Source organism: Condylura cristata, unplaced genomic scaffold (genome assembly GCF_000260355.1).
Source record: "Condylura cristata isolate star-nosed mole 26May11 unplaced genomic scaffold, ConCri1.0 scaffold00026, whole genome shotgun sequence".
Classification (NCBI taxonomy): Eukaryota; Metazoa; Chordata; class Mammalia; order Eulipotyphla; family Talpidae; genus Condylura; species Condylura cristata.
In genome coordinates, this window is record NW_004567127.1 from 3419010 (window position 1) to 3432515 (window position 13506).

Consider the following 13506-nt stretch of genomic DNA (forward strand, 5'->3'; position numbering starts at 1 on the left):
TCTGTCTCTGGTGAGTTCTCTCAACCCCCTACACCTCCGGCCTGTACCCCAGCTCGTTTGCATAAATGAATAAAATCACTCTTTAAAAAGACCCTGCGGATGAAGAGTGTGGTGCCCAAGAGCAGCTGACTAAGAGTCTACCCTCTTCATCCTGCCAGCCAGACGAGCCCGCGTCATGGAGGAAGTCCGGGCACTAGAAAGTGAGAATGTGCCACAGAAGCCAGGGCAAAAGAAGTCAGCCTGGATACGAGAAGCGGGAAACGCCACAGAGAACAGAGTCTGGCCTTTGCTTCCGGTGCTCACCTGGTCGGGAGAGAGAGACACGGCCCACACGGCTCCGTCATGCGCGTCCACCGTCTCCAGCAGATTGCCCGAGGCCAAGTCATAAAGCTGCAGCTTTCCCGTCTATGGAGACACAGCACACAACACAGCACCTCTGCACTGAGGCTTAAAAGTCAGTTTAGAGAAGGCCGCATGGCCAAGCGGCAACCGGTGGCCGACAGCTGAGGACAGGGCCCCCCACTTCTGTGCTGCCTCCCCAGCCTCCACGAACAGATGCCGCCCGGCCCCAGCTGAGAGCCGGGACCCCGGGGTCTGCGCACAGCTGAGACCGCACAGCCCTGTCTACTGCACGCCTGCCGCTGGCTCCCCAACTTTGAAAGGTGAGTGTGATGTCCGTAAGCAAGTCAGTAACAGCGAGCAGCAAATCCAAACCGCTCTAGAAGCGGAATCAGTGCTTTGGTGGATCACCCTACACTCGTTGCTTCAGCAACCTTTCTCCAGCCAGGTTTCACTTCCTCCTCCGAGGTTCAGACGTGAGGAGCACCAGTCTGCACCCGGGGGCGTCCAGGCAGCCCCAGGACGAGCTCCTGCACCCGAGGAGAGAGTGAGTACAAGAGCCAGGTCCCCGGGACGCCTCCCTGCCTGGCTGCTGCAGGGCTCACCCCGGGGCGCTCTGCTCATCTGTAAAATGACTTCACAGCATCAGCCTGTGCAGTTGTTGGGGGCAGAAAATGAGGTTGATCTCGCTAAGTGTGTTCCCTAACAGTGGAAGGACATCTGTTAAGAGCATGGACGAGGACCAAGGGAAACTCTGACATGAAATCTGACATTTATTCCCAGACACCAGACCTAATCGCTTCCCAGCTTATCTTACACTTTTGTTGGACGAGGGAAAGAAAGCAAACCATTGTCAGAGATAGGTTTCTAATTTAAAAAAAGAAAGAAAGAAGAAGGTAGCATTGGCTTATGGGGATAATGCTTACAAGTATCCACAAAGCACGTTTTAAAAAGTTCCCTAGGCCTTACCCCAGCTAACTGTCACCACTACCCTGCTGACTCTGCTCAGCTTTTCTTAGCCATTCCTGTCGTCAGTCTCTGTTAAGCGTTCTGGGAACTGAAGTAGGGTCTTCATAACCAGGGCTGAGAGGGTTAACTGACTGTGCAGAGGCCTGACTGCAGAAAGTTAAAGAGTGGGGCCCATCAGGTGCAAAACTCACTGTTGAAAAAGCAAGCCTCAGCAACACCCCACTATGGACATAAGGAAACACATGAAGAAGCAATATGACTCGCTCCAAACTGGATAGGGGAGTTAGGCCAAACCCACGTCCGCTCATCCCCCAGAACCAGCCAGATTAGCAGCTCTCTGAGGAGTTGGTCAGTCTGTCTGTCGTGAACGCGTCTTCAGCCAGACCTGACGCTCGGCACTTAACATGTGCAGCATCTGTCTCCATGAGGACAAGCATGTCGTGCTCGGAAGAGGGTGGACGTGTGCCCACAGAATGTGAGCGACGTTTATCTCAAGGGAGCGGTTGTCACGTCTTCACAATCTCACATATGGTTTGATTTCTTTTTTAATGCAAAGAAAATAAAAATCCCCATATAGCCAGCTCTAATATATTTCCTGTATGCTAAAAAAGAAGCAGGTCGTTCCAACAACTCGGAGAACCTTGAGGAGAAAAGCCTCCAAGATCCAAGAACAAGTCTGCTTACCTTTGTTCCTATGATCACCTGCCTGTCACCAGGCACGAAGAATGAGCAGAGTGCGTACTCACAGGCCATCGTGCGTATACACTGCAGCGTAGACCTGCGAGAAAGAAGGAATAAGCAACGGAAGCTAAGTTGGCGGGTGCTATGGGAACGAATGAGTATTTTCTGGATGATTCCATTTGTCTAGCGAACTAGGAAGCTTACGGGTGTTAAGGTGTGAAGTTTGAGGAAGAAAAGTATGAAATGTTCATCTAGGCGAGTAAGGAAAGAGAAATGATGTCAATCTCTGGCAGCACCAAGATGCTACTTGAGCTCAAAGCGCAGGGAGTATGTTTCTGGGTTTTTCTCCAGCCATGTACTGCTACAGCTTCAGAGAAGGACAATCCAGGCACTTCCTGTGCCAGACACAAAAAGGTCACTGGGGCCACATTGCACTCCCAGGTCTGTGGTCAGAATGCACTGAAGCCACACTTTGAGGAAGCAAGTAACTGACCTCTAAGAATGCTGACCACTAATTCAAGGGAGGAAAACACTGCTGGGTAAAGCTACGGAAGGCAGATTTCCTACTCGGACCTGTTCCATATCTTCACGGAATCGGCAGCTGCTGACAGAACAGCGATGTTATCTGAGCTGAAGGACAGTGTCCGCACGTCACTGCGGTGCCCCCCAATGGAGATCCTGCTCGTCCTGATGGGCTGAGGTGTGGGCGTGGATGGCGTCAGCGAGTACAGCTCCACCAGGTTGTTCTGCAGCAGGAAGACAGCCTTTAACTCTCCTTTAGGCGCATGGATCAGGTCAAAGGATCTGTGTGAGGAAACAGCCAAGTGTCCTGGTTACCGCTTCAGCCCACGAGGTTACCCTTTGCTGAAAGGCAGGGGCTGGCTGCGTGTCCCCCATCTGCAGGAAGTCAGATCAACTCTGAAGACTTTTACCAAGACGAGTGATGAGCACTAGCAGAGGTCAAGGAGAGGTTTTTAATCAAAGGAACCTAGGCTCCGGTTCCATTTCTCACAAATAATTTTTGTGTCTATATTTTTTCACGAGACCTTAAATCCTTTATGAACTTGCTTACTAGGTAGCAGGGAAACAGCGTGACTAGATACAAGGGTATTTTGTTTCGGCCTGACGTGATGAGTGGTGGACCCCTATGAGGGCAGCGGGAGCTGAGGGTGACCCGGGGTTCCCCTATCACTGTCCCACTTGCGCAATTCAGGGGCTGCTTAAACGCTGCACAACAAGGCCCAGTCAGCTTTGCAGGCACTATCCAGTTCCACAATACTTAAGTGACTTCAGTACATGTTTACTTACTTGATTTTGGCAGATGTTTTGATATTAGTCACCCGTTGAATTTCATCTTGCAGAGTCATTTCCACACTGACATCAAGACCTTCCTCTTCCCCTTTGCAAGAATTTAATCTGAAGGGCAGGGAAGGAAAGAGTATCATACGATCACTCTTCTAGAAGCAGCTTTGTTATCACCTAAGCTCAAGTTCTGGATCCAAGAACAGCAGGCCGTGTGACCCTGCGCGGGTCACTAATCAATGTTGACCGGAAAATTCAACAGCGTAGCATATGTGGAAATGCTTTGTGACAGTGTCTCAAATATACTTTTCCACTTAAGGGGTACCCTCAATAAAAGGTTTCTGAATGAACCTGTCCATAAAACTTGCTGGGGCAAGTCTTTGTGATGCATATTATTCCACTGAAATGTTTCTGGTAAACTTTCCTAACTCCAGGACTTTTTAGAAAATCCATGATCTAACCATGTCACATACACAAGAGCAGATCTCAAAAATTTTGCCAAGTCAGACAGGTTATTTCACTGAAACATGGTTAAGTTTCAGCCCATGTGGAACCGAGGTGACAGCGAGCCAATTCAAGGCTCTCCTGCCTACAAACTTCACTTAGGTGGCTGAGCAGTTAAGTCTTGCTTCTCACAGTCCCAAAGGTTTAGCAACATGCAGCCCAGCTTCCTTCTGTATTTGGATGCTGCCATTAAAGACACAGCACAGGCCTCTCGGAATTAGCTCACAGACTATCATTAAAAATCTGTGCAGTCTTTGGGGTGCTGTGTGGCCAAGTTCGGGACCAGGAACATGCTCGCCATAAAGCTGTAAAACTGAATAGGATTTTCAAATGTGGACTGCTGTGACTCAAGAACTTAATTACTAATAAAGCAAGAATTTCCTTAAAAAGTCATAGTTTTCCATCATCAGTGTGGCCCATCCCGGACACTTATCAGTAAATGTCACGAAAACACACTTTGCTTTCTTTTTAGCTTTCTTCATTTTCTTATCCATTTTCTTCTGAATTTCCTCTTTGGAGAGGATACAAAACACTTCCAGCACAGAATCAGTCCCCTAGAAAGACAAAAGTTGATCTGAGTCCGGGGCAGGTTATTTGTGACTTAGCTTATTATTTTCTGTACAAACTAAACAATAACATTAATTTTTCTTTCCTTATGAGATGTATAACCTTAGATAACAATCTGACTTGCTTTCTCAACTGTAAGTTTGACATACTGCTCTGAAGACTAGCTTTAAAATTGCGTAGAAAAGCAGGCATTAAATAAATGGTCGCTAAAAACAAGAGCCCTAAGTTAACAATCATAGAGCATTATGGCCACTACACTAGTGGAAACTAGGGATCGTAGGTCCATTTACTAAATCATTAAAACAACCAAAGAAAAACTTATTGCTACACTGAAAACGAGTCGAAAACAAACTTCTGGAAGCCTGGTCTTTGTCCCTTTCCCCTAGGCCCAGCACTCACGTGGCAAGCAAGGATCCTGCCCGTCCTGTCGACCGCAAGGTTCACCACCCTGTCCCTGCCTTCCCGCATGAGGGAGCCTGCTTTTCTGCACCTGAGGATGCGCTGAGGGCGGGCAGGAGAGAGGAAGGGGAAATGTGAGTTCTGCAGAAGCGCTGAAAAGACGTGATTCCAAGAAATGCAGGTAAACACAACAGCCTAAAATGATGAACATTTTAAAAATGTTCAATGCTCCTTTTTCTCACCACTCAACTCAAGTGTGGATAAGAAAGCAAAAAGAATTACATCCTCAGGCGCTTCGTCCACCTCCGGGGTGCCATCCTCTTCTTCAGGGGTGTCCTGCAGCCCAAGTGACCCTTTAGTTTTTTTGCGCTCTGGTTCTTCTAGGTCTTCAATCTGTTTTCACAAGAATAGGAAAACAAGCTGAAATAAATGTGTTGAGTTCTACACAGAATTTTGTTTGAAGGGAAAGGGTCACAGATACATTGAAGTCCACCATGAACACCCAAAGCCTAAGAATCTCAGGTAAAGCCCCCAAACAGAACACTGGCATTGCCAGAAGCTACAAGCCTAAAGCTTCTCCCAGGTTCCAGTAAGTAAGGACAGTGGAACACATAATAAAGAACAAAATTGTGGGCCTTCCCTGGTGGCACAGAGGGCTGAAGTGCAGCTCTGTGAAGCCATCCATCGCCACTGCAGCAGGAGTTTGATCCCCCAACAAGGGAGTGACCCACATAGCGCTGCAGACCTCTCCTGCCCTGCCCGCTGCTCCCTCAGCAGTGGGTTTCAGTAGATCCGCCTGTTGTGCTCCTCACTCTGTCTCTGGTGAGTCCTCTCACCCCTGCATCTCTGGCCTTTAACCCCGTTCTGTCTGCATTAATAAATACCTCTTTAAAAAAAAAGAAAAAGATTGCCTACAAGCTGCACAGGAACCAGCTGGGTCACCAGAGTCCCCTCTGGCACTGTATGGACACTTCAGTGGTCACATCTGATTCATATCCCAGGAGTCTCTGAACCTGCAGACACACAGCACTGGCCGTGATCAGAACCAGCAGTTACCTCTTGCAAATAGGCTATGTCCCACGCTCGCAGTTCACTGTCGGAAGCTCCAGTGATGAGTCGCTTTTCTTCCGACACCAGAACCAATCCCCACACCTACACGGTATCAGAAAGATTCGATCAATAGGACCAGGAGATTCCAGGATGACACGGTATGCACTGCAGTGAAATCTCTGTTCACTCCAAGGTCTAAGAAAATTATGTTAAGGAAACGCTTTCAAAATGCATCAAGAGAAATCTCTTTAGAAAGTCAAGGCGGCCTAGGCTGGGATTATTTACAGATACTGAACGTTTTCTTTTAATCTCCCATCCTTATATTTAGATAATGGATGCAGAGCATAAATCCCAACTAAATCCAGTCAAATGCTGATTTTAAGTCTCAGTCTTTACCCTGTATCAGCACCTAGACCCAGTGAAATGCTGACTTCAAGCCTGAGTCTTTGCCTCTATCAGCACCTAGCAAACAGACGATGCTCCATTAATATCCACTGCCTGATCTTCAGCCTCAAATAGCTAAAAGTCGAACAGTGAAAAGAACAGTAGTGTTGCAAATCAGCAACAGATCTAGCTTTCTTCTGCCCCATTAGGTCCTGTATCTGTTTTTAGAAGCCTTGTATGTCAAGAGGGGAGGATGCAAAGGTTCTGTGACGCCAGCCTTTACGAGGCCAGAGCGCCTGTATGGGCTCCCACGGCCAGCACTTCCCCACTACCCTGGCCTTCCTGCGTCCCCGGGAACCCAAGAGCACCCCTGGGAGCCGAGGACGTCCCTTCCTTCTGCACTGCCGAGGGCTTCCCTGTCTCGTGACCCTGCGTGTACCTCAGTTCGGTGGCCAACCATTGTTTTGAAGCAGTGCTGGGTGTCCAGATCCCACCATTTCACCATGGTGTCTTTCCCACTGCAAAAAGAAAGAAGAAAAACCTCACTAGGAAGAATCGTGAAACTGACAAGGAGATGAAGGATTCTGTTTCCTCTGAAGAAAAAACACAGCCATGGCGTCCAGTGCAGCTAAGTCTAACGGACTGACTGCTCTTTGAGAAGCAAAGGTGCCGTCACCCTAACTCTCCACGTTGCTGTTCTCAGGTACAAAATAAAGTTCTCACCGGACGCACTAAAGGGACTTTGAATTCAGGCGCTAACTAACGCGGAGCTCGACCTGTCATGGACCATCTTCAACATCACAGCGTGGCCACTGTCTCTTAGCAATGTTGACCGCTTAGACCGTGTCCAGCCAGTTTCCGTCCTGAAAGTGCCTCTGCGGTGCAGCTTTTAAACCCTGATTTCCTCCAATACATTTCTGCCAGAAGTTCCACTGCCAGAACCATTTGAATAGCTTCATGTGGTCTTTTTGTCCACTCCCGTTGCCTCCTTATAAGCAGTGCAGATAACCCTGCTTTCCGAAAGGTCTACTAGCTCAGCCTCAATAGCCAGCCCATGGTGCTTTCTAGACTCAAAATCCAGCTCTCTAGCAACATTCTTAAGCCCTCGCGGTACACGGCTCCTGGAGCTGCTGTATATTCCCTCCCCGTGGTGCGGCGTCTTCTCCCGGGCAGTAACACGCTCCAGTGTGTCCAGGAGCAAACCCGCCACTGACATGGCATTCCGTGCTCTCTCACAACTTCTGGACCACCACTGTGGTTCTTCTCGCGATGGCCTGGCCACACAGGACCCCCTTTCTCTTAAGTGTGATGACTACGATAAGCTGACTTAGGAAATCGCTGCCGTTTTGTTACTCTGACCAATGTAAACGGAAATTTCAACTGGTTCAACCTGCTAATCTGCCCAGAAGGCCTAGAAGTACCCTGTCCAAGCTGGGGAATGCCATGTCAGTGGCAGTCGCCTCTGCCCACCGCTCTGTGTTCTGTTCGCCTGACTTCCCAGGCCCACTCTGTTAACGGCAAGCCAAGAGCCGCAGGCACTGGACAAGCTGAAATCGGGGGAGATAACGACAGATCAGAATGCTCGAAATATAACTGACCAATTTGGGTGGGGGGAGAGAGGAGCGAGGAGAGCAGAGAACAGGAGCCGCTCCGGGCCTGCGTGCGGCGAGGGTAGTGAGTCGGGGCGCAGACGCCCCGTGCAGCCCTCTCAGCGCTCTCTGGACGCGGTCACCTAGAAGCCGACAGACAGGAAACGCCGTGTCTACCTGGTCACGAGCAGGTTCTTCTCCCGTAGAAACAACGCCTGCGTGACCGCATCCTTGTGCCCCTTGAGCCGGTACAGGCCGCTTTCGTTGATCACGTCCCACACAATGACATCTGTGTCCTGACGAGAGCAAAGGACCGGCAGCCTTTTTTAAGCGCAGTAAGGGTAAATTGATAAACAAAGGAACGAAGCATTTCTGTTACAAAGGCCCCAGGGGGGTCCTTACAGGGAACTTGGAAAGCGGAGTTACTGCTACTGAATTCTACCCCTCAGGTATGACCACAGAGATCCTGTTCGCACTGTTGGCTTTCTTTTGTGTGCATCTAGCTTTCTTTTGTGTTGCCATTCACCTATTAAGAAATTCAGATAATGCTGGCCATAGTACTTCATAATCCCTTATTTTTTTTATTATTTCCATTTTCCCATGTCCTTTGTTATTATTTTTTATAATTATCAATTCTAAGAGATGATAATTTATTTAAAAATCCTTCTATTTTAGCCATTTCATTTCTTGTTATATATTATTTTGATACATTATACACACATTTTGCACACATGCATACACAATGTATGTACAATGCATGTAATATATAAATGTGCATGTATATGTGATATATAAAAAATGAAAATATGTGTGTTTTGTATACTTTATATATGTATATCACCTGCTTATATATTTGTGTACATTTATGTATAGGAGAGTTAGCTTATATGTGTATGTATACACACAAATGTACATATACGTACATACATGTGTACATATATGTGCGTGTACACACACATACATATATATTGGACCTCTTCACACTGCTAATGTTTTTCACCTCCAGGTCTATTTTCTGCTTGATTATAAATTATCAAGTAGTGAATGATATTAATCTTTCCCTTTTACACTGAAAATATCAAATACATTCTTTAGTTCTTTGTGCCTTCAACCTGCTTTTTAATGAACAAATATTTCAAATTAAAGTACTAAAATCTAGCAATCTTTTCCTTTGTAATTTTTCTTTGCTAGTATGCTGACAGTCCTTTTCCACCATCAGAGATGTACTTACATATCTTCTAGTTTACTTAAAATGTCATTCTTTAAGTCTCCAATGGGCATATAGCATGAAGAACATTTTAACTTTCTGTTAAAAGTTAACAGATTAATAGATGATTCTGGCTAAAATAGTACCTTGCATTATTATTTTATCAAAATAACACATTTTGAATGATGAGTTTTATACATAAACCCAACTCTCACCTATTTTTCTCACAATATTTCTTCCATCTGTACAAACACAGCGCTCCCTGTTTTAGCCAGCAATTCTTTCGAACCATTTGCTTCAGCATAAACCTTTCACTTATTGACAGATCAAAGTCTGGGCGCCTGATTCAAGCCTCACCTTGGACCCAGAAGCCAACCTGCCTCCGAGCTGATCATACTTCAAGGAAGTGACAGCTGCTTTGTGTCCATTGAAGGTAACAGTTCCTTCCCCGCTCAGGAGACTGAAGATTCGGATAGACCCGTCCTCATACCCGACAGCTAAGTGCAGCCCATCTGGGGAGGGGCACAAGCAAGTGACTTCTTGCTTAAGTCCCTGAAGGATGAGGATCTGAAATCAAATGAGTCAAAGACAGTTCATTAAAAAATCAAGAGCATCAATAATTCAGGGTCATGCTTCTGAATGAATATTAGTGATACTCTACAACCCCTCTCAAATTCTTTAATTAAGGAATTATGATTTGGGCAAAACTAGTTCTTTGTCTAAGTCCTAATACATGCAGAAATTTCCCAAGCAATGGGATAAATTCCTAAGTCCTTCTCTTATGTCCAAAGCAAATGATTTTTCCATAGAAGGTTATAAGCTTATCCTTCCTTCAACTGAGTCCCACCTTCTAAGACATCAACCTGCATGGCACAATGGCTACTCTAGTGCCTTCCCCGAAGGGACTCTGGGAGGGCCAACTATCCAAGAAAGAACATTCTGTGAGCCACAGTAGACAAGATCAAGATATTTCTGTTTGGTTTGCAAAAGTGGTCAGTCTGGCATTTTACAACCATACAAAGTTAGAAAGCTTAGTTTAGTGATTCTTGGTTTTACCTGTATAAGTCAGAAAAGATACATGAAACACAGCAGAATAATATACCTCTCAAATGCTGAATATCTTATAACTGGTTGTCAGGGCAAATAGAAGAATGTGAACATTAGAGAACAGGCAGAGAAAAGCAAACATGTTGGGAATAATGATTGCAAATAGTTACATGTAAAAATCACGGAACAGGGATGCCTAAGAGGTTAAGTCTTATCTGGTGTGATTTTGGGAACGTAGGGTACAAGGACGCCAAGAACATACTTCATACCTGACTGTCTGGACCCAGAGGGGAAAAAAAGTCTCTTCCAGGGACACGCACGCAAGAGAACCTGCACGTGCTAAGTCAGGGCGCTCCCTCCTCTGCCTCTCCATCCTCAAGCCCCCCTAAGTCACAACCGTCTCAGATGCCTGGCTCACCTTCTCTCCTTTCCTTAAGTCCCAGATGAAAACGTGCTCACAGGCGGGCACTGCCACGTAGCGCCCTTTCTCACCGCGAAGTGTCACAAAGACAATGTTTCCTTTCTGGCTGCCGATCAGGCCAAAGACGGCGCTGGCTGCGTAGCGCAGGTACTGCTTGGTGAGCCCCATGCCGCAGAGCAGGTACCGCAGAGGAGGCGACTGCACCTGCAACCAAGATAAATGCCTTTGGGTACCTCCGACCGGCTAGGCTCGCAGAACCAAAGGCTTGTCAGGCGTTAGAGCAGGTAACTCGGGACGTCTAACTTTATTTGCTCTGAATAAATCACTGACATAACATACCCAAGCATTTTCATTTTTTTATCCATTGTTGACTCATCCTATAATCACTCATTCTTCCAGCATCCAATTGGTCAGTCAGGTCCACTTCGCAAATAGCTGACCTATGCCCTCGAGGCAGCGGAAGCATTACTTCAGCCAATTTCTTTCCCATCAAAGTTTTCAGAGATTGGCAGTCTGGGACTGAAAATATTTATGTAAGCCCACTCGGAAAGCAGGCACTGTTGTAGACACCAGCGATCTAGCAAATTCCCTGGCTATGGCACTGACTTTCTAGCACAGTGCCATAAGGATACAGGATACCCTGTATCCTAATCCCCAAGACTTATGAAAAGATGGCCGGGAACCCCACCATCCCACTTCTCCAGCGACGAGTTCTGGGGGTAGGACCCAAGGTTTTTCATTTCCAACATTCTAACATCCCCAACAGCTGCCTCTGCCGCTGCAGTTGTTCGAGCTGACAACTACGGCTCTTGTATATGCCGATCTGTGATTTCCAAATCCAGCAGCCATGCGCCAGGCACAGAAATGGAAAAGCAACTTCCTTTTTTAAAAAAATGCCGTCGTTGCTGCACTAAGTAAAATTTATCAAAAGATGATAAAATTTATCAAAAGATGAGACACAACCGGTGAAGGAGGTAAGTCTGTCTGCTACCGATCTGGGAGTGAAAAGCATAGCCGGAAACAACCATGTAGCTTAAAGACAGCAGCTCTAGCCTTCTGGGGCGCTATTCTTACTATTTTTGGTGTGGACGGTGGTAGTCTTTTAGGTTTCATTCTAGTGTTTCTGGTTATAAACTGTTGGTGTAGCTGAGCAGAAAAATAGTCAACTCTTCTAATATTAACTGCTCACTAGTCCCATTTTTCTTCTCTCAGGCACTGACATAAGTCAGTTAAAAATCAAGGGCAGATAATGGGAACATGCAGTAATGCACTCAGCCTCAGCCGTTTGATCTCTTCTCTCCCAATTCTTAATCCTCCAGCCCCAGGCGGCAACTGTCCCCCACCTCACCATACCTAGCCATCTACCAGCTCTTTCCATGGTATTTTTGTTTGAAACTTCACAGGGAAGCCTGGGCCCAGGACTCCCACACCTCTATTTCCTGTCTGGCCCACCTACACAAATACTTATTAGACATCCCCACTCGACACCACACATCACCTATAGCACGCCTTTTAGCCAAGCCTAACTTGCTCCTGAAATGCTTGCATTCTTTTCTCTGACACTGAAATACACAATTTTCCCAGCCATTCAGGCTCAAAACCCTGTAGTCATCCTGATTCACTAATAAGGAATTTTATAACAGTGAAAGTGCTTACAAGGTATTGATACCTAGTATCAAATTCTGTGTATTTATTACATGTAGTAACAGAGTTAATGAACTGAACATAAAGCACACGGAAACACATCTAGAGCATTATTATTAATGTGAGTATAAAAACTCCACACAACAACCTTCCAATTTAGGTGTTATTCTTACCTTCTTATTACAGAACAGGAAATTAGATGCAGAGATGTGAAACAGTCAAAGTCACTTAGTTATTAAATGCCAGAGCCAACTTTCAAGTTAGCCTAACTCCAAATTTTCTCCTTTTAAACACTAAGCTAAACTACTCCCTGCTTCTTTCCTCTTAGTCAAGAACCTTCACATCGACTGATTTTTCCTGGCTCTGCTCTTTGTCCAATACTTTCTGTTCCAGCTCTTTAATACTGGACCCTGCACTGGATTTCTACCCAGCACCTGAACCTCCACTTTCTTCTTACTCTTTTCATTTAAAAGCTGTAGTACCTGACTGATGTTTTCAACTGCACCCCAAAGCCCTTAACAGTTTCCAGGAACGCATCCTACTTATTGCTCTATTCTCGAAAAGCTTCTGTGTTAAGTCAGACTGGTTGATTTCCTTTCCGGACGTGCAACTCTGCCCTCCAGGTACTCTCCTCTCAACTGGAAGGGCTGCATTGTCCAGTCAGCCCACGGAGACTTGGCCTCTGAGAGCCGCGTCCCGCCGAGCGAGTCCACTTCTCGCAGGCTTTTCCTTCGCCTCGATGATGCTTCAACTATCTTCCACACAACTTGGGCCCACCACTTGCGTTGCACAAGCACAGATCTGGACGCCTTCTGGAGACAGCTCATACCTCACCTTCCCGCGCCCCCAGCGCCCCCACTTTCTAAGCTTCGCCCCGCCCCCCAAAGCACGCGAACCCGAGAGGGGCTAACCGACCTGTCAGACGTCCCTCCAGCTAATCTTCATCCAGTCCGGGGAGTGTGGGGAGAGCTCCGCGCACCGAGCACGCTGCGGGAGCACCCTCAGGCGAGCCCGGCACGCGCCAGGCGGGGATGGCACGCGCCCCCCACCCCCCAACCCGGGCCGACCACCACGGCCTCCCGGGACTGCATCGGGGCGATCGCCGCCGCTCAAGTGCCCCTCCGCCCTACTGATCGCCGGAATCCCTCCACTTCGTCTGCAGCAGACACCATCGAGGCGCCCGCGAGCACCGGGCGAACCTCAGCGGCGCAGCAAGGGAGCCCCCGGCCCCGGCCCGGGCCCCGGCGCTCCGCGCAACTCACCTGGGCCTCCACGCGGCGGCTGCCGACAGGGCCCGCCCACGAGACCCACTTCCGGCCCGCCGCGGGCCCTTCCGCCCGGCGCCCCCACTGCCTCAGGAGGAAGTGACGCACGCGGGCGCTGATTGGCGGGCGCCGGCCGGG

The 13506-nt window shown here is 47.6% G+C and overlaps 1 protein-coding gene across 1 annotated transcript in view; it reads right to left on the reverse strand.

The window, feature by feature from the left end:
• WDR3 (WD repeat domain 3) overlaps nt 1–13410 on the reverse strand; it is a 23529-nt gene extending 10119 nt beyond the window's left edge. The window contains exons 1-13 of the mRNA XM_004689596.2: nt 13366–13410; nt 10457–10663; nt 9349–9558; nt 7962–8080; nt 6635–6713; nt 5818–5913; nt 5044–5154; nt 4762–4863; nt 4252–4349; nt 3298–3405; nt 2563–2793; nt 1993–2086; nt 304–405 (exon numbers count right to left, since the gene is read on the reverse strand). Coding sequence (XP_004689653.1) covers nt 304–405; nt 1993–2086; nt 2563–2793; nt 3298–3405; nt 4252–4349; nt 4762–4863; nt 5044–5154; nt 5818–5913; nt 6635–6713; nt 7962–8080; nt 9349–9558; nt 10457–10627 — 1521 coding nt within the window. The 5' untranslated portion in view covers nt 10628–10663; nt 13366–13410. The remainder of the gene's footprint in view (nt 1–303; nt 406–1992; nt 2087–2562; nt 2794–3297; nt 3406–4251; nt 4350–4761; nt 4864–5043; nt 5155–5817; nt 5914–6634; nt 6714–7961; nt 8081–9348; nt 9559–10456; nt 10664–13365) is intronic.
• Between the last annotated feature and the right edge of the window lie 96 nt (nt 13411–13506).